Below are 24,931 nucleotides of genomic sequence, written 5' to 3'. Positions count from 1 at the left end.
ATACTTACGTGTGTAGATTATAACATTTTATAATCTACCTACAGTGGTGGAAATAAGTATTTGATCCCTTGCTGATTTTGTAAGTTTGCCCACTGACAAAGACATGAGCAGCCCATAATTGAAGGGTAGGTATCCTTGATCATGAGGAAGGTTAGAAATCAGCCTACAACTACAAGGGGGGAACTTGTCAATGATCTCAAGGCAGCTGGGACCACTGTCACCACGAAAACCATTGGTAACACATTACGACATAACGGATTGCAATCCTGCAGTGCCCGCAAGGTCCCCCTGCTCCGGAAGGCACATGTGACGGCTCGTCTGAAGTTTGCCAGTGAACACCTGGATGATGCCGAGAGTGATTGGGAGAAGGTGCTGTGGTCAGATGAGACAAAAATTGAGCTCTTTGGCATGAACTCAACTCGCCGTGTTTGGAGGAAGAGAAATGCTGCCTATGACCCAAAGAACACCGTCCCCACTGTCAAGCATGGAGGTGGAAATGTTATGTTTTGGGGGTGTTTCTCTGCTAAGGGCACAGGACTACTTCACCGCATCAATGGGAGAATGGATGGGGCCATGTACCGTACAATTCTGAGTGACAACCTCCTTCCCTCCGCCAGGGCCTTAAAAATGGGTCGTGGCTGGGTCTTCCAGCACGACAATGACCCAAAACATACAGCCAAGGCAACAAAGGAGTGGCTCAGGAAGAAGCACATTAGGGTCATGGAGTGGCCTAGCCAGTCACCAGACCTTAATCCCATTGAAAACTTATGGAGGGAGCTGAAGCTGCGAGTTGCCAAGCGACAGCCCAGAACTCTTAATGATTTAGAGATGATCTGCAAAGAGGTGTGGACCAAAATTCCTCCTGACATGTGTGCAAACCTCATCATCAACTACAGAAGATGTCTGACCGCTGTGCTTGCCAACAAGGGTTTTGCCACCAAGTATTAGGTCTTGTTTGCCAGAGGGATTAAATACTTATTTCCCTCTGCAGAATGCAAATAAATTCATATACTTTCCACAATGTGATTTTCCGGATTTAATTTGTGATGTGCTATCTCTCACTGTTACCAATAACCTACCCTTCAATTATGGGCTGCTCATGTCTTTGTCAGTGGGCAAACTTACAAAATCAGCAAGGGATCAAATACTTATTTCCACCACTGTATATGCTGTCGCGTGCAGACTGGATGCAATCATTTACACCAGCTCTGTGGCTGTTATAATTATTCACTTCTTAAACATAGGCATGTTTTTAGTATTCTATAAAGAAAACTAGGCACCAACTTTTCTTTGTAGAGTAATCTTCAAATAGGTACTTTCCTAGCATCTATATCTAAGTCTCCCTTATAGAATGACTGTCTCTGTGTACACAGCACTCCAGTCCACTCCCCACCGCCCCCTGCAGACATCGGTGTTCTCTGGAACAGGCACCATGGAGCTGGTAAACATGGTCTAACTCAGTCCCCGTCCTCACTCCTTTCTTCTTATCCCTCTGGAGCCCTAATGTTCACAGGGAGAAAAGGGGTGCAGAACAAAGCCATGCAAGAGAACATGAGGGTATGGAAATCCAATGAGAGGTCCAGGCATGGGTGGTACTGGTGGTTCCACAGAGTGACCAGAATCTTTGCTGGCATAAGCATATTAGCAGTGCAGTGGGCTGAGAACCTAGGGAAGAGGGTTTGATTCCCACTGCAGCTCCTTGTGACTCTGGGCAAGTCACTTAACCCTCCGTTGCCTCCAGTACAAAAACTTAGATTGTGAGCTCACTAGGGACAGAAATGGTACCTGCATATAATAAATGTAAAGCGCTTTCGTTGTATCATAGAAAGGCGGTATATCAGATCTATGACCCTTTACCCTTATTAGCCTTTCATATAAATCCAGACCTTTTTTCATCACAAGGTTTCGTCAGAATTGTAGTTCTAAATATCTAATAATAGGAAAAATAATAGAAACTTTTGAGACAGAAATTAAAAAAAAACTGGCCTAGAAAAAACTGAACTGGAGTCAGCTAGAATGGAAGCAGTCAGTCTAGTCAGTGTAGACAGCTCATGTGGTGATCAAGATGTGAGTAGTTAAATTCACATTCAATATGCTTTCAGGTAACATTTAAAGAAATACTGCTGGTTGTTTTTCTTTCCACTGCTCAGATAGCCTCCTAGCTATAACAGGTGCCTTAGTGTGCAGTATATTCATAAGCGGGAGTGGAGAGAGTAGGAGGGTTAATGCAGAATAGATGAGATTTTTATTTAGCCTAGCAGATCCTCTTAGGTGTTTAATGGAACCTTGTTCCATTGGAAAGGGGAAGAAGAGAGCAATCCCCCAATAAAGAGGAGGCATGGTGAGTATTCAGAACAGCAAGGAACATCTGGCTGGATAAGCAGTGTGTGTGCAAGAAGGACTGGAGAGGGAGATGAGAGTATATAGGAAGTTGCCAGACCATTGATCCATTTAAAAGTAAAGACCAGAATATGGGCTTGATAGTAGCCAGTGAAACAGGAATTCAGTGTAGAGCTGTTGATAAAAGAGAATTGCTAGTGTGATAGGACAGCAAGAAAGAGGAAGGTGCATCCCAGAGGTTTGCAATATCTGAAAGGGGTGATGGGAAGAGTTTGTGAGATTACGGTAACCTAAGTGAGGAAAGCAGAAGTCATGTGGTGGCATTGAAAATGAGAGAACATATTTTCCTAATGTGATTCAAATTGTGTGTTTTGATCTTTTGAAGTCTGTAGGGAACCCTTTGTCCTATGTTTGACCCTTCCTTTTTCTTTTCCAGTCTCTCATGTCCACTACAGCTTTCGGGCTGGGCTCCAAGTACTTTGCACTGTATGAAATGGCTGGTGTGGGAATTCAGTGGCATACTTTCAGTCAGTCACCCGTGGAGGGAGATGACTTCAATCTCATGTTATCAATGATGATGCTTATCATCGACACCATTGTGTACGGCATCCTGACATGGTACATTGAGGCGGTGCACCCAGGTAACTTGGACATCTTTTGTAGCTGACATAACTGAGTGCACAGGAACATGGCTTGTTTACACATACTGTTTTACCAGTAAATATTACTTTTTATACCCTCTGGGGACCTCTTAAGTTACATCTGGAGTTTGAGAACTCCTTACATGCAACCACAGAGGTATTATAGGTGGTCACCTTAAGTGGAATTACTGTCTGCAATTGTAAAAACCACCCCTGATGCAGACACTGAGGTGCAGAAACCTGAGTGTATGGACAATCGAATTCGACTTAGTTTCTACTTTTATCAGTGGTTACTTTTAATAAAATTGAGACTTAAGTCAACTGGGACTAGTCTGTGCACACTGCTGTGTATTTTATGGAAAGAGGTTGACCAGTTGTCAGTGCTGTCCCTCATGTCCACTGTATTTCAGTGATAGATTAAAGTGTGACCCTCATTCATGTTTAAAATGATAACCTAGAGGACAATATTTCAAAAAGAGAAGCTGACCCTTAAATGTAGGAAACTAACTTAGGCACCTATTATCAGCTGAAAACGTAGGCTCCTTAGTTTTCAACTGAAAGTTTAGCAAAATTCAGGAGCCTGAAACTTGGGTACCAAAATTTAGGCCTCCTGTTCATTTTTGTAGTTCTAGGAGGTTATTTAGAAAAATTGTGCAACATCTACAGGTGTAAATAGCAGCATTTAACATGCAGACTGCATCCACATGCAAATGCCAACTTTAGAATACTGCTGTTTACACAAGAAAATGCCCCAAGATGCACAGATTTTAAGGGGTGTGTGGCTTGGGTAGTTCAAAACAACTAAATGTGTATTTCCCATTTTACAATGGGAATGCACATGTGGGGTCAGTTTTCAAATGGCACGTTTGTCTCTGCGCCAGAAATCTAAGTGATGCTTGAGTTCCATTTTCAGTGGAATCACACATATATAACTAGGCACACGCTTATGCCTAGTTTTACATACTAAGGTCATATGGTAGGAGCTTGTTTTATAAAGGAGGGCAGGTACTTACTCTACTTTGTAGAATATAGAATGTAGAATAGAATACTATCACCCCCACCATCTGTCATATCCTCAACCTCCCTATCTCCACTGCAACAGTCCCGGACACCTTCAAGCATGCTGTGGTCACACCACTCCTCAAAAAACCATCACTTGACCCTACCTGTCCCTCCAACTACCGCCCCATTTCCCTCCTACCCTTCCTCTCCAAAATACTTGAATGCGCCATTCACAGCCGCTGCATTGATTTTCTCTCCACTCATGCCATCCTTGATCCGCTTCAATCCGGCTTTCGCCCCCTACACTTGACAGAGACGGCACTATCTAAGGTCTGCAATGACCTGTTCCTCGCCAAATCCAAAGGTCACTACTCCATCCTCATCCTCCTCGACCTATCCGACGTTTTTGACACTGTCAATCACAACCTACTTCTTGACACACTGTCCTCCTTTGGGTTCCAGGGCTCTGTCCTCTCCTGGTTCTCTCTTATCTCTCCCATCGTACCTTCAGAGTACACTCTCATGGTTCGTCCTCCTCTCCTATCCCGCTCTCTGTTGGAATTCCTCAGGGATCTGTCCTTGGGCTCCTTCTTTTTTCAATCTACACCTCTTCCTTAGGCTCCCTGATCTCTTCTCATGGTTTCCACTATCATCTTTATGCTGACGACACCCAGCTTTATCTCTCCACACCAGAAATCACTGCGGAAACCCAGGCCAAGGTATCGGCCTGCTTATCCGACATTGCTGCCTGGATGTCCAACCGCCACCTGAAACTGAACATGGCCAAGACTGAACTTATTGTTTTCCCACCCAAACCCACTTCTCCTCTCCCTTCACTCTCTATCTCAGTTGATAACACCCTCATCGTCCCCGTCTCATCTGCCCGCAACCTCAGTGTCATCTTCGACTCCTCCCTCTCCTTCTCTGCGCATATCCAGCAGATAGCCAAGACCTGTCGCTTCTTCCTCTCATCCACTCTCTCATTACCTCTTGCCTTGACTACTGCAACCTACTCCTCACCGACCTCCCACTTAGCCATCTATCCCCTCTTTAGTCCATTCAGAACTCTGCCGCACGTCTTATCTTCCGCCTTAACCGATATACTCATATCACCCCTCTCCTCAAGTCACTTCACTGGCTTCCGATCAGATACCGCATACAGTTCAAGCTTCTCCTACTCACCTACAAATGCACTCGATCTGCAGCCCCTCCTTACCTCTCTACCCTCATCTCCCCTTACGTCCCTACCCGTAACCTCCGCTCTCAAGACAAATCCCTCCTTTCAGTACCCTTCTCCACCACTGCCAACTCTAGGCTTCGCCCTTTCTGCCTCGCCTCACCCCATGCTTTGAACAAACTCCCTGAGCCCATACGCCGGGCCCCCTCCCTACCCATCTTCAAATCATTGCTCAAAGCCCACCTCTTCAATGTCGCCTTCGGCACCTAATCACTACACCTCTTCTCAGGAAATCTCAACTACCCCAACTTGACATTTCGTCCTTTAGATTGTAAGCTCTTCTGAGCAGGGACCGTCCTTATTCGTTAATTTGTACAGCGTTGCGTAACCCTAGTAGCGCTCTAGAAATGTTAAGTAGTAGTAGTAGTAATATTAGCATAACTGGGTATGAATGCGCCTAACATTTAGATGCAAGTACTTATGCCAGTAATACAATTGGTGTAAGTGCAAGCACCTAACTGCAGCAGATTTATTTATTTATTTAGTAGTACATTTATACCCCACATTTTCCCACTAGAGCAGGCACAATGCGGCTTACATTGTTACTTAAGGTTACAACTCATTGAGGGTAGAGATACAAAAAGACAGTAAAATGGGTAGAACATGAAGATACATGGGTAGATACTTGCATAACTTACAGTATTCTGTAAGTTATGCGCGTAAAAAGGAGCTCTACCCATGCTCTGCCCCTGTGTATGCCCCCTTGCTAATGTGCACTATGTAAATTAAGTAGGTATTTGCAGATTAGCACTTATGCACCTAGCACTTATCCGGACGATATTCAAAGCAATTTAACCGTCGCTGATCAGTTAAATAGCTTGGTTGGGTTTAGCTGCTAATTTTCAGTGACACTTAGAGGGGCATAATCGAACGTCGTCGGCCAAATAGATCGCCGGCGATCTATGTTGGTGGCGGCGCTACAGCTGGCCGGAACTGTATTATCGAAAAAGATGGCCGACCATCTTTTTTTTTCGATAATACGGTTTAGCCCGGCCAAATGCCGTGAAGTTCGCCGGGTTTGAGATGGCCGGGTTTGTTTTTCAGCGATAATGGAAAGTTATGTCGGCCATCTCAAACCACGGCCAAATTCAAGGCATTTGGCCGTGGGAGGAGCCAGCATTTTTAGTGCACTGGCCCCTCTTACATGCCAGGACACCAACCGGGTTCCCTAGGGGTCACTGCGGTGGACTTTAGAAAAGCTTCCACGTGCATAGCTCCCTTACTTAGGGAGCTGAGCCCCCCAACCCCCCCCCCAAAACCCACTACCCACAAATGTACTGCACCCACTAAAATTGCTCCAGGGACCTGCATACAGCCTCTAGGACTTATTGCTGCTGTATAACTTTAGCACAAAAAAAAAAAAAGCAACACTGGGCCTTCAAGAATGAGACAACAGGAGTACTTTATTAGCCAAAGACCCGACACGGGCCGTGTTTCGGCGCCAAAAAGGCGCCTGCCTCAGGGGTCTATTAATAAAAACATATAAATACATCAATAAAATAGAACATACAAAATAAATAATGACAGCATCGTGTTAACTTCAAGCATAAATAATATATGAAAAATTAAAAAATAATAATATGTTGATATTACAAACAATTATATTGATTCAATAAACAGTGTAAAATTATAATGTTCCAGCAACCGTATAATAGTCATAGAGACAGCTCCAATAAATTTTAAAATTTAAAAAAAATAATAAATATAGGCCGACATAATGCCAACCGATTTTAAAATATAAGCAGACATGTAATGAGAGATTTATAATATGCAAATTATATGAAAATATATTGTGAAGAATTTTTAAGAAAAAATGTTTTTAAAAGTAGTAATGGACATATATGTCCACGTATATACACATATATATACAGATATACATCCAAAACTGTAAGAACTAATCATATTTATATGTTTTTTGAAGGCTTGTATCATGTGGTGGTTCTGATAGAATAATGTGGTTTGTCTGATCTCAATATGTGTGATGGCTGCAACGTCATCGGTGTAATTAGCAATATGTATATAAAAAAACATCATTGGAACAGGCTTACCAAATTGTAGATATAGCGATCGTACAGAGTTCAAGTTGTAAGTGCCTACAAAGTGAATAGACAGGAGTTGAAAATATATATATATTTTTAGGGGAACCCGGCAAGTACTCATGGCCCCCTCAGAGAAGGAATGGTGTTTAAATATATAAAGTGTGGAGATAACAGTGCCTTTCTTAATGATTGAAAAGGCACTCCTTAGTGATTGAAGGGGAAACCCGATATTTAGTTGACTTATTACAGGTATCATGCCTCGCTTTTAACATATACATAGGAAATGAAAGAGAAACGCCCAGAGAGAAAATTGCCGATAGGGCTGTTTGAAAAACTTCTTACCTTAAAGACAGCCTGGGTAACTTGCATTAATTTCGCTATAGCGCGAAAAAAGGGGCTCCGGCGAAGGAGCCTTCTCCTGTTTGGTCCGAGAGGATAAATGGTTATTTAGTGTCTAATCCTTTCTATATAAAGTAACAAAAAAGGCGGCAAAAGAAAGACGCCAAGGAAAAAACGTTTGTGAAGGGTTGCGTGAGCGTCATTAAGACGTTGGCGTGATGACGTCATATTTTCTAATGCAGAGATGAATTTTAAAGGAGACAGAGCACCATTTGAGGTGCTTTCAGGCATGACACATACAGTTGTGATGGTTATCAGTCAAGATGAAAAGTACAGCATATGATTATATATTAACATAAGCAGTTATAAAGCAGTGGTGGCCATAGGCATAATTTTATACATGTAAATAATGTACTGAATTTAGGTTGCTCGACATTAAATCAATTTACCAAGGAAAATAATAAATAATAAAATAAAGCAGTGATCAGAAATCACAATTTGTTGCATGAGTGGTTGAATACGATGCTTCATAGGATGATAATGAGATAAGGAATGAACAGTATTTTAAAGAAAAAATTTTTTAAAGAATTATTATCGATGTAAATCTGTCAATCTGACATTCCTTATTGGAACATAACAACAAAAAGGAAGAAAGGGTTGAAAAAATAAACTATGAAAAAATGAAAATGAAATGATAAAAATAAGAATTAAAAATTACAGAATAAGAAGAAAAAAATCAAGAAAAAACTGTAAGGTCTAATTCTGCATTAAGTCCTACTGGATGCAGTGTATTCAGCTGAAAGATGGTTTTTTGCTCTTGTTTAAGTAGCATTGAGTTTAAATTTCCACCTCTCCATGGTTTTGATATGACCTTAAATACACAGAAACGGAGGTCGGCGAAGCTGTGAGATTGTTCCAGACAGTGGTTTACCAATGGTGCAGAAGTGTCCATACGTCTGATGTTGCTTCTGTGTTCTATCATTCTAGTTTTCACTTTTCGAATTGTTTTTCCTATGTAAATCAGGTTGCAAGGACACAAAATTAAATAGATTACACCCTCTGTATTGCAATCTGATGAGTGATTCAATGGATAGTGCTTCATTGTGGTAGGGTGTATAAAGGTGCTGATGCTCATAGAGGATGCACATACCGAACATGACCCACAAGGTTTGTGTCCAGTTGGAGGTTTAGCTGTTGATCTTGTGATAGGCAAGGCAGAGGGAGCCACAATTTCTTTGATGTTTCTGTTTCTCGTGTGCGCTACAGTTAGATGTTTATTCTTGAAGCAGTCTAGGTTCTCTAGGATGTGCCAATGCTTTCTCAAGATTCTTTGTATATCAGATGACAGGTTTGAAAACCTAAGGCTGCATACTATGTCAGGATTTTTTCTTTGTATTTGGCCCTGTAGCAATGTATCTCTATCTGCCATTCTTGCCATGTTGAGTCCTCTATTAACGTGTTCCTCGGGATAGCCTCTTGAGAGAAACCTTTCCGACATAGGTATTGCTTGATTTTCAAAGTCGTCGTAGTTGCTGCAAAGTTTTCTTAATCGGAGGAATTGTGAGTATGGTAGATTCTTTTTCAAACTCCTATTATGAAAACTCTGAAAATGCAAAAAATGGTTCTTGTCAGTCGGTTTCCTGTATATCGTTGTTGTGAAATGATATGTTTCTTTTTTGATAAGGATGTCTAGAAATGGTATTTCTTCTTTATCGTATTTCATAGAGAATTTTAAGTGTGGATTGAGGTTATTTAGCCAACCATGGAATTCCTCGAGTCTAGCAGTGTTCCCCTTCCAAAGAATAAGGATATCGTCTATATAGCGTTTCCATAGCTTAAGTTCCTCCTTAAAGGGGTGATCTTCCAAGTATTGATGTTCAAAAAAAGCTACGTAGAGTATTGCCAGATCGGGAGCCATGCTTGCTCCCATCGCTGTGCCTTTTATCTGTTTGTAAAAGGATTTCTGGAAACTGAAGAAATTCTCTTGCAGTGCTATAGATGCCAGCTGAATGATAAAAGCCGTAGGTACTCTTAAGTTATTCTCTCTGTCGTTTAGTACATCAGTGATAATGTTTAAAACCGGTTGGTGTGGGATATTAGTGTAAAGTGATTCCAAGTCCAAGGTGACCATAGTTAATTCTGAAAGGTCGCCATCATATTCTTCTAGCAGATTGATCACATGGGAAGAATCTCTAATGTAGGATTTCACTAGCGGGATGAAGGGTCTAAGAAAGGTATCCACAAAAATGGAGAGAGGCTCCAGAACAGAGCCTATACCCGATACTATTGGTCTTCCTGGGGGATCAATTAAAGACTTGTGAATCTTAGGTAAGGTGTATATGATAGGGGTTATAGGATGTTTGGTAATAAGAAAATCTCTTTCTTTACTAGTGAGGAAACCAGAATCAAACCCAAAATTGACCCAAAAATTAATTTCTTTTTGAAGTTCTTCTGTTGGATCACTGTCCATTTTATGGTAATATTGAGTGTCAGATAGTTGGCGATTGATTTCTCTGATGTAGTCACTTGTATTAAGAATGACTATTCCACCTCCCTTATCTGCTGGTTTTAATGTGATCTCTTCGTTGGTTTTCAGGTCATGCAGTGCTTTGTTTTCAGCTGTAGAGAGGTTATAGAACTGTCTTTTCTTCTTTTTTTCTAATGTCTCAATGTCTCTTAAAACACATTGGTTGAATATTGATATAATTGGGTCAACAGGTCCTGGGGGAAGCCATTTCGATGGAGGTTTAACAATTGAGGGATCTAAATTGGTGGAGTCATCCCCGAAGAAATGTTGGATCTTAAGTTTCCTTTCAAATTTGTTCAAATCAATTCTGGTCTGTAACGGGTCGTAGTTACATGAGGGGACAAATTTTAATCCTTTTCTAAGAACTGAGATTTCTGCCTTAGTTAAGGTTTTTTTTTGAGAGGTTAATAATTGGGATATCTAATTCCTGTGTGATTGATGACGTTGATAATATGTCCTGCCTCTTCCTCTGCCACGTCCTCTCCCTCTTCCTCGAAATTCCATCCTGGGAATCGGATGATGTTCGTGCTCCTGGTACCTTTCTTTGGTCTTGTATTGTTGATACTGTGGATGTTGAGAGTAATGTCTCTCTTCTTTTTTCTTTTTGAATTTCGTATCCCATAGTGTGTCTAAAAAAGTAGAACGACTTTACTTACCTGGTATCAGAGTGGAATCATTGATAGGAGTGGAACATGGTGAGATGAAGAGTTCATCTAAGTCATTTCGTATTCTTTTGCGTGCTCTTTCTCTGTTGTGGCTTGTACCCTCCTCTGGATTTCTTTCCATCGTGCGATCCTCAGTAGTGTATAGGTTAGTTGACGGTTTTCTCTGATGTCTTTTCCTGATTCTGGTTGATGGAGGTTTAATTTTGTTAACCCATGGATAGACAAAACCATGTTTATAGTCTTCTTCATCCCTTTTGTATTTATCGTATTTGGTCTTTTTGATATCCCTCTTATAGCTATCTAGTTTGGCATCAAGTGCTGAAGCATTACTATCAAAATTTGGATCTTCCCGTTTGAGAATGTCTATTTTTTCTTTTGTTTCATTTTTGTTGTCATCCAATTTTTCTTTGGATGTTTCAATAAGGAGTATCATTAGATCGAGAGAGCACTTGTTTAGGATAGAACACCATTTTTCAATAAAGGGTTTATTGTCTCTAAAGAGCTGAGGCTCCTTGTTTATTCTAAGGCCTCTTGGGATGCGTTGGACTCTACAATATTGAATTAATGTTGCATAATGCAATTCACATCTGACAGAATTTTGTCTGAGGTCAATAAGTTGATTCCATTGATCCTGAAGGGATTCCTCATCCTCATCTTCAAAAAATACTGGTTCCTGCAAGAAGTTGTGCAGCCTTTCTTCCGAATAGCTCAACACGTTGTCCCAGTTCTTGAAGGCCATCCCTCACCAGTAAGTATAGTACAGACAGAGAGGGTAATACAGTATACAATCAGAGAAACCAAAAGAAAAAAAGCAACACTGGGCCTTCAAGAATGAGACAACAGGAGTACTTTATTAGCCAAAGACCCGACACGGGTAGAACATGAAGATACATGGGTAGATACTTGCATAACTTACAGTATTCTGTAAGTTATGCGCGTAAAAAGGAGCTCTACCCATGCTCTGCCCCTGTGTATGCCCCCTTGCTAATGTGCACTATGTAAATTAAGTAGGTATTTGCAGATTAGCACTTATGCACCTAGCACTTATCCGGACGATATTCAAAGCAATTTAACCATCGCTGATCAGTTAAATAGCTTGGTTGGGTTTAGCTGCTAATTTTCAGTGACACTTAGAGGGGCATAATCGAACGTCGTCAGCCAAATAGATCGCCGGCGATCTATGTTGGTGGCGGCGCTACAGCTGGCCGGAACCGTATTATCGAAAAAGATGGCCGACCATCTTTTTTTTTCGATAATACGGTTTAGCCCGGCCAAATGCCGTGAAGTTCGCCGGGTTTGAGATGGCCGGGTTTGTTTTTCAGCGATAATGGAAAGTTATGTCGGCCATCTCAAACCACGGCCAAATTCAAGGCATTTGGCCGTGGGAGGAGCCAGCATTTTTAGTGCACTGGCCCCTCTTACATGCCAGGACACCAACCGGGTTCCCTAGGGGTCACTGCGGTGGACTTTAGAAAAGCTTCCACGTGCATAGCTCCCTTACTTAGGGAGCTGAGCCCCCCAACCCCCCCCCCCAAACCCACTACCCACAAATGTACTGCACCCACTAAAATTGCTCCAGGGACCTGCATACAGCCTCTAGGACTTATTGCTGCTGTATAACTTTAGCACACCAGTTCACACCTGAAGACTAATCTCTCTGAAAAAGTCCTTTCTTGAAATAAGCACGTTTACTCACAGTTAACTGCAGATCAGAGGTTGTGCCCCACTGGCAAAGAGTCCCCTGGTACTAAGATTAGCAGTAGGTCAGAGCTGGCATAATGGTGTACAATGCCCTCTTTCAGCACCATTCAAGGTAAGAACTACGTTCTCTAACGTGGGTAACAGGAAAGGGAACTAAAACTGGCTTACAAAAATGGCCACTACCGCATGGACTACAACAGGAAACAAAACAGGGCACACTCTGACCCAGTTAGCAGGGGGGAAAAGCATCATGGGAGTAGAGCCCAGTACCCTACACCCACCACAATGCATTGCTAATGTGACTCTGCAGGGCACCTAACAGAAAAGGTGTCACACTCACCCGAGAGCCACATCACAACTAGGGAAAGGCTGTCGGAGGATACAACACATTCTGCTGTCATGGAGGTGGGTACGGCATTTGAGGCTGGCATACAGGCTGGCAAAAAAAGTTTTTAGTTTTATTTTTTTTAGTATGGCAGGGGGTTGGTGACCACTTGGGGAGTATGGGGAGGTCATCCCCCATTCCCTCCAGTGGTCATCTGGTCAGTTGGGGCACCTTTTTGAGGCTTGGTCGTGAAAATACAAGGACCAAGTAAAGCCGACGAAATACTGCTTAACGCCGCTTTTTTTTTTTCCATTATCAGCGAAAGCCGGCCATCTGGTAGCCACGCCCATGCCCGCCCATGTCCCGCCTTCGCTAATCTACCGACACGCCCCCTTGAACTTTCGCCAGTGAAACGACAGGAAAGCGGCGATGTTGTCAAAAATGCCGCTTTCGATTATACCGATTTCGCCGCTTTTAAAAAATCGCCGGCCATCTCCCGATTTGTGTCGGAAGATGGCCGGCGATCACTTTCGATTATAAGCTGGTTAGCCGGCTAAGTGCCGGTGAAATTCGCAGTTATCACCTAACTCAAAGCCGGCTTTGTTGGGGGAGTTCTGAGGACAGAGTCATCTCTTGACCACTTAAGTTGATATTTAGCCCTTAAGCGGCTAGGTTTAGCACATAATTTGGTCCATTAAAAGTTTGTCCTATCTTTATGCAGTAACATTTTAAAAATGAGAATCTTTTAAACTAAAATGGGGGAGGGGGGAGAAGCCAACAGTTGCTTATGAGTGCATGGTTCGGTGTGGAGTATCATTGAAGGATACTTTTGAAACACGATCTTTAGGGAATCCCAATACATTAGTCTCAATAATGGAGAAAGAAAGCCAGGAATGTTTAATGGGCGAACAGAGTAAAGGATTCAAATTATTCCTATCAACTTCAAAGCAGCTTGTAGTTGCAAGGAAAAAATACAATTTGAACTGTCTGTATACAAATGATAGAAGCCTAAAAAATAAGACTGGAGAGTTAGAGTACATAGTATTAAATGAAAAAGTGGATATAATAGGCATCTCAGAGACCTGGTTGAAGGAGGACAATCAATGGGGAAGCCACTGCTTGCCCCGGGATTGGTAACATGGAACGTTTCTACTAATTGGGTTTCTGCCAGGTACTTGTGACCTGGATTGGCCACTGTTGGAAGCAAGATACTGGGCTAGATGGACCATTGGTTTGGCCCAGTATGGTTATTCGTATTTCTTATGTAACCCATTGCCCCTTAAGTGCTGAATATCAACTTAAGTGTGTTAGTTGGCTCAAATATAAATGGATATTCAAAGCCTAAATCTGGACAGGGCCTAGCTTTGAATATCCAAGAATAATTCAGTTGGCGGTAAGGAAAACACTCACCGCTGCCAGCTGAATATCAGGTCCTATGCACTTATGTACACACATAATGTGTGTGTAAATGTGGGTGCCTATGATATTGAATTACCCCCTTAATATGTAAATATGTGCCAGAAGCAGGTTTAACCTGGTACATACAACCCAAATGTATACGCTAGCGCAGTGGTTCTTAACCCAGTCCTCAGGACACACTTAGCCAGTCTGGTTTTCAGGACACTCACAATGAATATGCTTGAGATAGATTTGCATGCCCCACCTCTATTGTATGCAAATTTATCTCATGCATATTCATTGCGGATATCCTGAAAACATGACTGGCTAGGTGTGTTCCCGGGAGCTGGGTTCAGAACACCTGTGCTAGATGTATCAGTGCCTATTATGTGCGCCTATGTATCTATAGTAGGCACATAAGTGTATGAGTAGATTAGATGCATATTTTCAGTGGTACACACTATGAGAGTAATTCTATAACTGATCACCTCCATTTAGACACCCTGAGTGCATGTACTACGAGTCTATTTAATAATGGAACCTAGACCCCTGATATAGAATACTAGTGTAACCAGGTATTGACACACCTAACATTTAGGCACCTGCAGATACACCAGCTCTATCTGGTATAAGTGTGAGCGCCTAAATGCAGCAGGGACATATGTAACTTGCAATATTATGTAAGTTACACATGTAAGTAGCAGCCCAACCTAGGTCCCACTCATGCTGTGCCCTAGTGAAATATGTACTATTTTAGTTGTGGATATTTGTAGAATAGTAGTTTGGCACCCTTCTAACTTATGCAGGTATGTGCTAGTATGCTAAACATTTATTGTCTGTGGGCATCTTGTATTTAGAATTACTTTTTACATATGGAGTGCCACTGAAAATGTACCTAAGCTATATGTATAGTTTGGGCAAATATCCAGACATCCCTGAACGTCCCATTTGAAAATTTTCATATTGTCTTTTTTCCCCCTGACCCCAGAAGGCCATCACTACAGTGCGGGTAAAAAGCACTTATGTTGTGGAACTCCACACATTTGTCTACTGTATACAAGTTGGACAGTTTCAGGCAGCTGATTTACATGGGTCAAATGCCTTTCACCTGTGGAAATGGCTCTGAACATTGCCTTTATCATGCCGTCTGTGAAATTCTAGTGGTTACCTTGTGATTTCCCAGTTTTTTCTTTCCAGGGATGTATGGTCTTCCTCGGCCTTGGTATTTTCCATTCCAGAAGTCCTACTGGTTGGGAAGTGGGCGAATTGAAACATGGGAGTGGTCCTGGCCTTGGTCTAGGGCCACTCGCCTTAGCATCATGGAGGAAGATCAAGCCTGTGCCATGGAGAACAGGCGACTAGGTAAGGGAGCAGGGGAGGTTGAAGCTCTTGGAGAAGTAAATAATAAGAGGAAATTCTCTTCATTTTAGATCAATTACTTCCTTTTATTTGTACTTCTTACAGAAGAAACTCGTGGGATAGAGGAAGAGCCAAGCCATCTGCCCTTAGTTGTGTGCATTGACAAGTTGACAAAGGTCTACAAGATGGGCAAGAAGCTGGCTCTAAACAAGTTGAACCTCAACCTCCATGAGAACCAAGTGGTGTCATTCCTGGGCCACAATGGTGCAGGCAAAACTACCACCATGTGAGTTGGCCTAAGCTTGTGCCTTCCAAATCCTGACCAGTGTTCTGCTTAACCTGATAAATGAGGGTGTTTAAAGCATTAGTGTGGGGGATGAGATTGTTCTATGAAGTAAATGTACACATACCAAGCATCCAAAATGACGAAGCTGGTGGGTGGAACCTATCAGTAGAACTTAATTATATTTTAAAGGTTGTGCCTATAAGCACAGGAAGAATTGAGTGTGGGGTTTAGTTATCAATGTGGGTTATTATTAACATTTGTTATTTTACCACTAACTTATTCTGTTTTAGCACAGACCCCATTTTATGCAATGAGACCTAGTTACTAATAACTAGTTTTACATATACAGAAAATGTATGTACATTGATAACTTGTATGCATATTGATAACTTCCCTTTTAAATCCAAGTGCTAAGAGAAAATTACCTCTTGATCAGATTCTTTCATTAATTTAAGGAATTTTCTTGACTTCTGTCCAGGTCAATCCTGACAGGCCTTTTTCCCCCCACCTCCGGCTCTGCCACCATCTATGGTCATGACATTCGGACAGAGATGAATGAAATCCGTAAGAATATGGGCATGTGTCCCCAACACAATGTGCTTTTTGACAAGTTGACAGTAGAGGAGCATCTTTGGTTCTATTCGCAACTCAAAGGCATGGCAGAAGATGAGATTCGCAAGGAGATGGACAAGTAGGGATCCGCATGTAGCATTTTATTACTAGCCCAACATCTGGCAACCTGCTTTATTGTTTACACATCTGGCAACATGCACAAGCAGCTGGCTTTGTTATATGCTAATCTTGTGTAGCGCTTTAGGGTCCATTTAGATTTTTTAAAGTAAGGTGAAATTCATGAATGTGGGTTAATTTTATGAAAGGATTTCTAAGAGGTTAATGCATTTAGATATGTATTTTGTGCCTATTTTTTTTTTAAAGTCAACAGATGTGCCTGTGTGTCTTTATAAAACTGGCTCCCCAAAGCTGTCACATAAAGATAAACCTGCTCCTAGGCAGGCTTAATTATCTGCATGTATGAGCTGGTGGAAATTGGCACATATGTGTTTATTTTATAACATATGCACATAAAGGCTAGGTGTCCCATCCCTTTTCTGTGGTTTGCTAGCTAGATATTATTTCTTGTTTTGCAGTTCTAGGGGTTGAGACATTTCTTGCAGTTGTGTTCTCTGTGTGAACAATGAGCTGAGAACACAATTTAGTGTGTGTGTGTGTGTGTGTATGTATGTATTTGCCTGTTTTCTGAAGCAGTGTTTCCAAAGTCTGGTCCTGGAGTACTCCTTGCCAGTCAGGTTTTCAGGATATCTACGACTATGCATGAAAGAGATCTGCATATAATGGAGGCAGTGTATGCAAATCAAGTTCATGCATATTCATTGTGGATATCCTGAAAACCTGACTTTTAAGGGGTACTTCAGGACTGGACTTGGGAAACGCTGCTCTAGAGTAGAGGTTCTCAAGCCAGTGCATGAGAAAAATTTGCATTCACTGCCTCCATTTTATGCATATCTGTCTTATGCATGTTCATTGTAACTATCCTAAAAACCTGGTTGTCTCGGTGCATCCTGAGGACTGCCACTGTTTATTTTTTGATGTGATTTGTTTTTTTCTAAAATAGCTGTAGCATATTGCATTGCATTGCTTGGTCATCACTGAGTTTGTGTGTTTCTCATCCAAGATAGCACGAATTACCCACTATATATAGAGGAGCTTTTTCGAATTTGGACGTTTTACAAAGGCGTCCAAATTCTGAACAGAAAAAAAGGTCATTTTCGAAAAAGATGGACGTCTGTCTTTTGTGTTTGAAAATACTATGGACATCCTGTGATTTGGACGTCCTGTTATTTTGGTCCATTTTCAAACAAAAGATCTCCAAATGCAAGATGTCCAAAACAGAGGAGGAGTGGCTTAATGATTAGTGCAGTGGGCTTTGATCCTGTCAACATGGGTTCAATTTCCACTGCTGCTCCTTGTGACTTTGGGCAAGTCAAATGCACAAGGGGCATTTTTGGATATGACATCTAAGTCTGAATTTGGACGTTTTTTGTAAAACGTCCAAAATCAGAATAGGAAAGGTAATGTTCTTTAAAAAAAAAAAAGTCTCTCTTTTCCTTTTGAAAATGCTGTTTGGAAAAATGTTTTGTGATTTGTATGTTTTATTTTTTGGTCCATTTTCAAACAAATACATCCAAATGCAAAACATACAAAATACACAAGAAAATCCACAATAAAGTGAACCCATTCACATGTTCAGTGGTAAAAGCTTTGGTTGTAGTGTAAATCTCAAAGTGCATCAGAAAGTCCACACGGGAGAGAAACCATTTGCACGTATAGAGTCTGGTAAAAGCTTTGGTCAGAAGGTAAACCTCACAATGCACCAGAGAATACACACAGGAGTGAAACCATTTACATGTCCTGAGTGTGGTAAAAGCTTTGGTTAGAAAGAATGCCTCACATTGCATCAGAGAATCCACACAGGGATGAAACCATTTACATGCACTGAGGAGGTAAAAGCTTCAGCTGCATTGGGCTAGGTAACTAGGGAATGTACACTCTTGCTATGAAGTATGGAAAAATAGCACTCTGGTATTTAGATACAGTGGGGGAAATAAGTATTTGATCCCTTGCTGATTTTGTAAGTTTGCCCACTGACAAAGACATGAGCAGCCCATAATTGAAGGGTAGGTTATTGGTAACAGTGAGAGATAGCACATCACAAATTAAATCCGGAAAATCACATTGTGGAAAGTATATGAATTTATTTGCATTCTGCAGAGGGAAATAAGTATTTGATCCCCCACCAACCAGTAAGAGATCTGGCCCCTACAGACCAGGTAGATGCTCCAAATCAACTCGTTACCTGCATGACAGACAGCTGTCGGCAATGGTCACCTGTATGAAAGACACCTGTCCACAGACTCAGTGAATCAGTCAGACTCTAACCTCTACAAAATGGCCAAGAGCAAGGAGCTGTCTAAGGATGTCAGGGACAAGATCATACACCTGCACAAGGCTGGAATGGGCTACAAAACCATCAGTAAGACGCTGGGCGAGAAGGAGACAACTGTTGGTGCCATAGTAAGAAAATGGAAGAAGTACAAAATGACTGTCAATCGACAAAGATCTGGGGCTCCACGCAAAATCTCACCTCGTGGGGTATCCTTGATCATGAGGAAGGTTAGAAATCAGCCTACAACTACAAGGGGGGAACTTGTCAATGATCTCAAGGCAGCTGGGACCACTGTCACCACGAAAACCATTGGTAACACATTACGACATAACGGATTGCAATCCTGCAGTGCCCGCAAGGTCCCCCTGCTCCGGAAGGCACATGTGACGGCCCGTCTGAAGTTTGCCAGTGAACACCTGGATGATGCCGAGAGTGATTGGGAGAAGGTGCTGTGGTCAGATGAGACAAAAATTGAGCTCTTTGGCATGAACTCAACTCGCCGTGTTTGGAGGAAGAGAAATGCTGCCTATGACCCAAAGAACACCGTCCCCACTGTCAAGCATGGAGGTGGAAATGTTATGTTTTGGGGGTGTTTCTCTGATAAGGGCACAGGACTACTTCACCGCATCAATGGGAGAATGGATGGGGCCATGTACCGTACAATTCTGAGTGACAACCTCCTTCCCTCCGCCAGGGCCTTAAAAATGGGTCGTGGCTGGGTCTTCCAGCACGACAATGACCCAAAACATACAGCCAAGGCAACAAAGGAGTGGCTCAGGAAGAAGCACATTAGGGTCATGGAGTGGCCTAGCCAGTCACCAGACCTTAATCCCATTGAAAACTTATGGAGGGAGCTGAAGATGCGAGTTGCCAAGCGACAGCCCAGAACTCTTAATGATTTAGAGATGATCTGCAAAGAGGAGTGGACCAAAATTCCTCCTGACATGTGTGCAAACCTCATCATCAACTACAGAAGACGTCTGACCGCTGTGCTTGCCAACAAGGGTTTTGCCACCAAGTATTAGGTCTTGTTTGCCAGAGGGATTAAATACTTATTTCCCTCTGCAGAATGCAAATAAATTCATATACTTTCCACAATGTGATTTTCCGGATTTAATTTGTGATGTGCTATCTCTCACTGTTACCAATAACCTACCCTTCAATTATGGGCTGCTCATGTCTTTGTCAGTGGGCAAACTTACAAAATCAGCAAGGGATCAAATACTTATTTCCCCCACTGTATATGTAATGAGATCTCCTTTTCATCTATAGATCTGAATTCAAAGCCCAAATCTAATGATAAACAATACACACAAGGTTCAGATGTTATAAAAATATAGAAAGCTTGGCATCAGGTAAAATAGTGGAAAAGTGACATCCCAGGAAAGCACTTTTCTTTCCTGGGATGGAAAGGGAGCGATTCTGGTATAATCTCATTGCTGTCAATGGCCATTTATTCAGAATGTGTTTGTCTAGTCCTGATTTTACCCTGCTCAATGCATGGACTTATAGTTCTGATTTTGTTTAGAAAAAAGCAAGACTAGAGATTCAGGCATATGATGGGTAAAACCTGATCTGTATCAGCCTTTCTGCAGGACTGGATTTAAGCATAGGTAATGTAAGTAGAGTGGAGTGGCCTAGTAGTTACAGCACCGGTCTTGCAATCCAGAGGTGGCCGGTTCAAATCCTGCCGCTGCTCCTTGTGATCTTGGGCAAGTCACTTAACCCTCCATTGCCTCAGGTACAAACTTAGATTGTGAGCCCTCCTGGGACAGAGAAATATACAAAAGGCAACAGTCTACTTGCTATATAAAAGTCTGTTATAAAAAGTAGACCGATACACATATATAAAAACAAAGAAATAATTTATTCAAACCAAGATAAAAGCAGTACCCTTGATTTACGCTCAGTGGTGGGACTCTGATGTATAATATTATCCCTTATTCTATTATTATGATTCATATTCCTATTTCTATTCTCATAATATCTAGACCTAATATTTTTCTGATGCCATGCGTATATCTTGCCATACCTATAATCTAATTCATCTCTCTTATACTTCTCAAATTTCACACTTTTTACATCCTTTGTAAATCTTTCAAGTTGTAGGTTGAAATCTTCTTTGTTTTTATATATGTGTATCGGTCTACTTTTTATCTATTTGAGAGGCAAAATGTCCCACTCACCATGGAGGAATATCTTGAGCTTCACTGATGCACACTTGCAAGATCTGTTACCTAAGGAACCATTTTTTGAGCAGGGTCATGATGAATTGGATCAGATGAATCATTGGGAAGAAGCGATCAAGTTAAACAAGAGACTAGTGAGAACGGAGTTACATTCTCTTACCTTGTTGGAGTATTGCCGGAATAAAATGATTCCGAGAGGACTGAGAATTAGCAAAGAACCTAAAATGTATAATGAGGATGCAGATTTTTTATTGAAATGGGAGGCAATTCTCAATAAATGTTCTCTGGACTTAATGATATTGATCATCCAGACTGCCAATAAGAAAACAGAGAAGATCAAGGCAGATCTTGATAATGAACTGATTGTACTTAAAGAGAAAGATAGATGCTTTAAAGACCTATTTGAAGATTTCAACCTACAACTTGAAAGATTTAAAAAGGATGTAAAAAGTGTGAAATTTGAGAAGTATAAGAGAGATGAATTAGATTATAGGTATGGCAAGATATACCCATGGCATCAGAAAAATATTAGGTCTAGATATTATGAGAATAGAAATAGGAATATGAATCATAATAATAGAATAAGGGATAATATTATACATCAGAGTCCCACCACTGAGCGTAAATCAAGGGTACTGCTTTTATCTTGGTTTGAATAAATTATTTCTTTGTTTTTATATATGTGTATCGGTCTACTTTTTATAACAGACTACTAAGTTTTAGTCTTGGACGTGTTTGTTTTGTTCCATTATTGCTGAAAGACGTCCATGTCATAGGAACGCCCAAGTCTCGCCTTGAACACGCCCATGGCACGCCCCCCCCTGAGATTTGGACGTCTTTCTGACAGACTTCAGAGAAAGACGTCCAAAAAGAGTTTGCGATAATACTGATTTGGACGTTTCTGCGAGATAAACATCCAAACGCTGACATGTCACTTTTTGGACGTCTATCTCTTTTGAAAATGAGCCTGATAGTCTCTTGTTCTACTGGTTTTTCAAATGTCATATTTATGTTGGAAACGGGTTTGTCCTTCTCTTTTCAGAATGATTGAAGACTTGGAGTTGTCCAACAAGCGTCACTCATTGGTGCAGACCCTGTCTGGGGGGATGAAGCGGAAGCTGTCTGTGGCCATTGCATTTGTGGGAGGGTCACGTGCAGTGATACTGGATGAACCCACTGCTGGTGTGGATCCTTATGCACGAAGAGCCATCTGGGATCTGATCCTGAAATACAAACCAGGTGAAAAAAAGCAATGGTGATCTCTGGCTGGGCAGATGGGCAAATATCTTGACATGAAAGGGCGATTCTATAACTTGGCACCTAATGTGAGGGAGTAAGGCAAATGGATTAGTCTTTGCTCTCTAATAAACTACATTCTTGAGAACCTAACAATTGTATGTGTGATTAATTATTGGCTAAACAGTAAGGTAAAGGAAGCCATTAGAGCCAAAAAATAATCCTTCAGAAAATGGAGAAGAGAACCAACTGAAAATAATAAGATAAAACATAAGGAATGCTGAGCCAAATGCAAAGCGGAGATAAGGAGGGCGAAAAAGGACTTTGAAAAAAAGTTAGCGTTAGAAGCGAAAATACATAGTAAAAAATGTTTTAGATACATCAAAAGCAGGAAGCCGGCCAAAGAATTGATTGGGCCGCTGGACGACAGTGGTGTTAAAGCGGCGATCAGGGAAGACAAAGCCGTAGCGGAGAAGTTAAATGAATTCTTTGCTTCAATCTTCACCGAGGAGGATTTGGGAGGGACACTGGTGCCGGAAAGGGTATTTGAAGCGGGCGAGTCAGAGAAAATAAACGAATTCTCTGTAAACTGGGACCTCTTCTTTTCTCCATCTATACTTCTTCCCTTGGTACTCTGATCTCATCCCATGTTTTCAGTATCATCTTTACACTGATGACTTCCAGATCTACCTCTCCACACCAGAAATCTCAGCCGAAATCCAGGCCAAAGTATCAGCCTGCCTGTCTGACATTGCTGCCTGGTTGTCTCAGCGTCATCTGAAACTAAACATGACCAAGACTGAGTTTCTCATCTTTCACCCTAAACCAACCTCTCCTCCTTCCCCATTCTCTATTTCTGTGGATAACACTCTCATCCTTCCTGTCTCATCAGCTCGTAACCTTGGGGTCATCTTCGACTCCTCCCTCTCCTTTTCTGCACATACAGTATTCAACAGACTGCTAAAACTTGTCATTTCTCTATAATATCAGCAAAATTTGCCCTTTCCTTTCTGAGCACACTACCAGAACCCTCATCCACACTCTTATCACCTCTCGCTTAGACTATTGCAACTTGCTTCTCACAGGTCTCCCACTTAGCCATCTCTCTCCTCTTCAATCTGTTCAAAATTCTGCTGCACGACTAATATTCCGCCAGTGTTGTTATGCTCATATTAGCCCTCTCCTCAAGTCACTTCACTGGCTTCCTATCCGTTTCCGCATACAGTTCAAACTCCTCTTATTGACCTATAAGTGCATTCACTCTGCAGCTCCTCAGTACCTCTCCACTTTCATCTCTCCCTACATTCCTCCCCGGGAACTCCATTCACTGGGTAAATCTCTCTTATCTGCACCCTTCTCCTCCACTGCTAACTCCAGACTCCGTTCCTTTTATCTTGCGGTACCATATGCCTGGAATAGACTTCCTGAGCCGGTACGTCAAGCTCCATCTCTGGCCGTCTTCAAATCTAAGCTAAAAGCCCACCTTTTTGATGCTGCTTTTAACTTCTAACCCTTATTCACTTGTTCAGAACCCTTATTTTATCATCCTCACTTTAATATTCCTTTATCTCTTATTTGTCCTGTTTGCCTGTCCTAATTAGATTGTAAGCTCTGTCAAGCAGGGACTGTCTCTTCATGTTCAAGTGTACAGTGCTGCGTACGTCTAGTAGCGTTTTAGAAATGATAAGTAGTAGTAGTAATGTAATGGGTCAATTCTGCAAACTGAAGAGTAGTAAATCACCAGGACCAGATGGTATTCATCCAAGAGTATCAATAGAACTGAAAAATGAACTTGTAGAGCTACTGTTAGTAATATGCAATATATCCCTAAAATCAGGTGAGGTACCGGAAGACTGGAGGGTGGCCAATGTAACGCCGATTTTTTAAAAAGGTTCCAGAGGAAATCCGGGAAATTATAGACCGGTGAGTCTGACGTCGGTGCCGGGCAAAATGGTAGAGGCTATTATTAAGAATAAAATTACAGAACACATACAAAAACATGGGCTCATGAGACAAAGTCAGCACGGATTTAGTGAAGGGAGGTCTTGTCTCACCAATCTACTGTATTTTTTTGAGGGGGTGAACAAACATGTGGACAATGGGGAGCCGGTGGATATTGTGTATCTGGATTTTCAAAAGGCGTTCAACAAAGTGCCTCATGAAAGACTCCAGAGGAAACTGGAGAGTCATGGGATCAGAGGTAGGGTATTATTGTGGATTAAGAGCTGGTTGAAAGATAGGAAGCAGTGAGTAGGGTTGAATGGTCAGTATTCTCAATGGAGAAGGGTAGTTAGTGGGGTCCCTCAGGGGTCTGTGCTGGGACCGCTGCTTTTTAACATATTTATAAATGACCTAGAGATGGGAGTAACTAGTGAGGTAATTAAATTTGTAGATGACACAAAGTTATTCAGGGCCGTCAAGTCACAGGAGGAGTGTGAAAGATTACAGGAGGACCTCGCAAGACTAGGAGATTGGACGTCCAAGTGGCAGATGACGTTCAATGTCGACAAGTGCAAAGTGATGCATGTGGGAAAGAGGAACCCGAATTACAGCTATGTCATGCAAGGTTCCGCGTTAGGAGTTATAGACCTAGAAAGGGATCTGGGAGTCATCGTTGATAAGACGTTGAAAACTTCTGCTCAGTGTGCTGCAGCGGCTAAGAAAGCCCACAGAATGTTGCGT

At 41.8% G+C, this 24,931-nt stretch overlaps 1 protein-coding gene across 1 annotated transcript in view; it reads left to right on the top strand.

The window, feature by feature from the left end:
* The window catches only part of ABCA2 (ATP binding cassette subfamily A member 2), a 689,232-nt gene that overhangs the window by 449,264 nt on the left and 215,037 nt on the right, over positions 1-24,931 (top strand). The window contains exons 24-28 of the mRNA XM_030206813.1: positions 2,777-2,981; positions 15,412-15,576; positions 15,679-15,859; positions 16,338-16,550; positions 22,056-22,252. Coding sequence (XP_030062673.1) covers positions 2,777-2,981; positions 15,412-15,576; positions 15,679-15,859; positions 16,338-16,550; positions 22,056-22,252 — 961 coding nt within the window. The remainder of the gene's footprint in view (positions 1-2,776; positions 2,982-15,411; positions 15,577-15,678; positions 15,860-16,337; positions 16,551-22,055; positions 22,253-24,931) is intronic.

Source organism: Microcaecilia unicolor, chromosome 6 (genome assembly GCF_901765095.1).
Source record: "Microcaecilia unicolor chromosome 6, aMicUni1.1, whole genome shotgun sequence".
Lineage (NCBI taxonomy): Eukaryota > Metazoa > Chordata > Amphibia > Gymnophiona > Siphonopidae > Microcaecilia > Microcaecilia unicolor.
The sequence above is the reverse complement of the archived record's forward strand: the minus strand, read 5'-3'. Positions and strand labels throughout refer to the sequence as shown.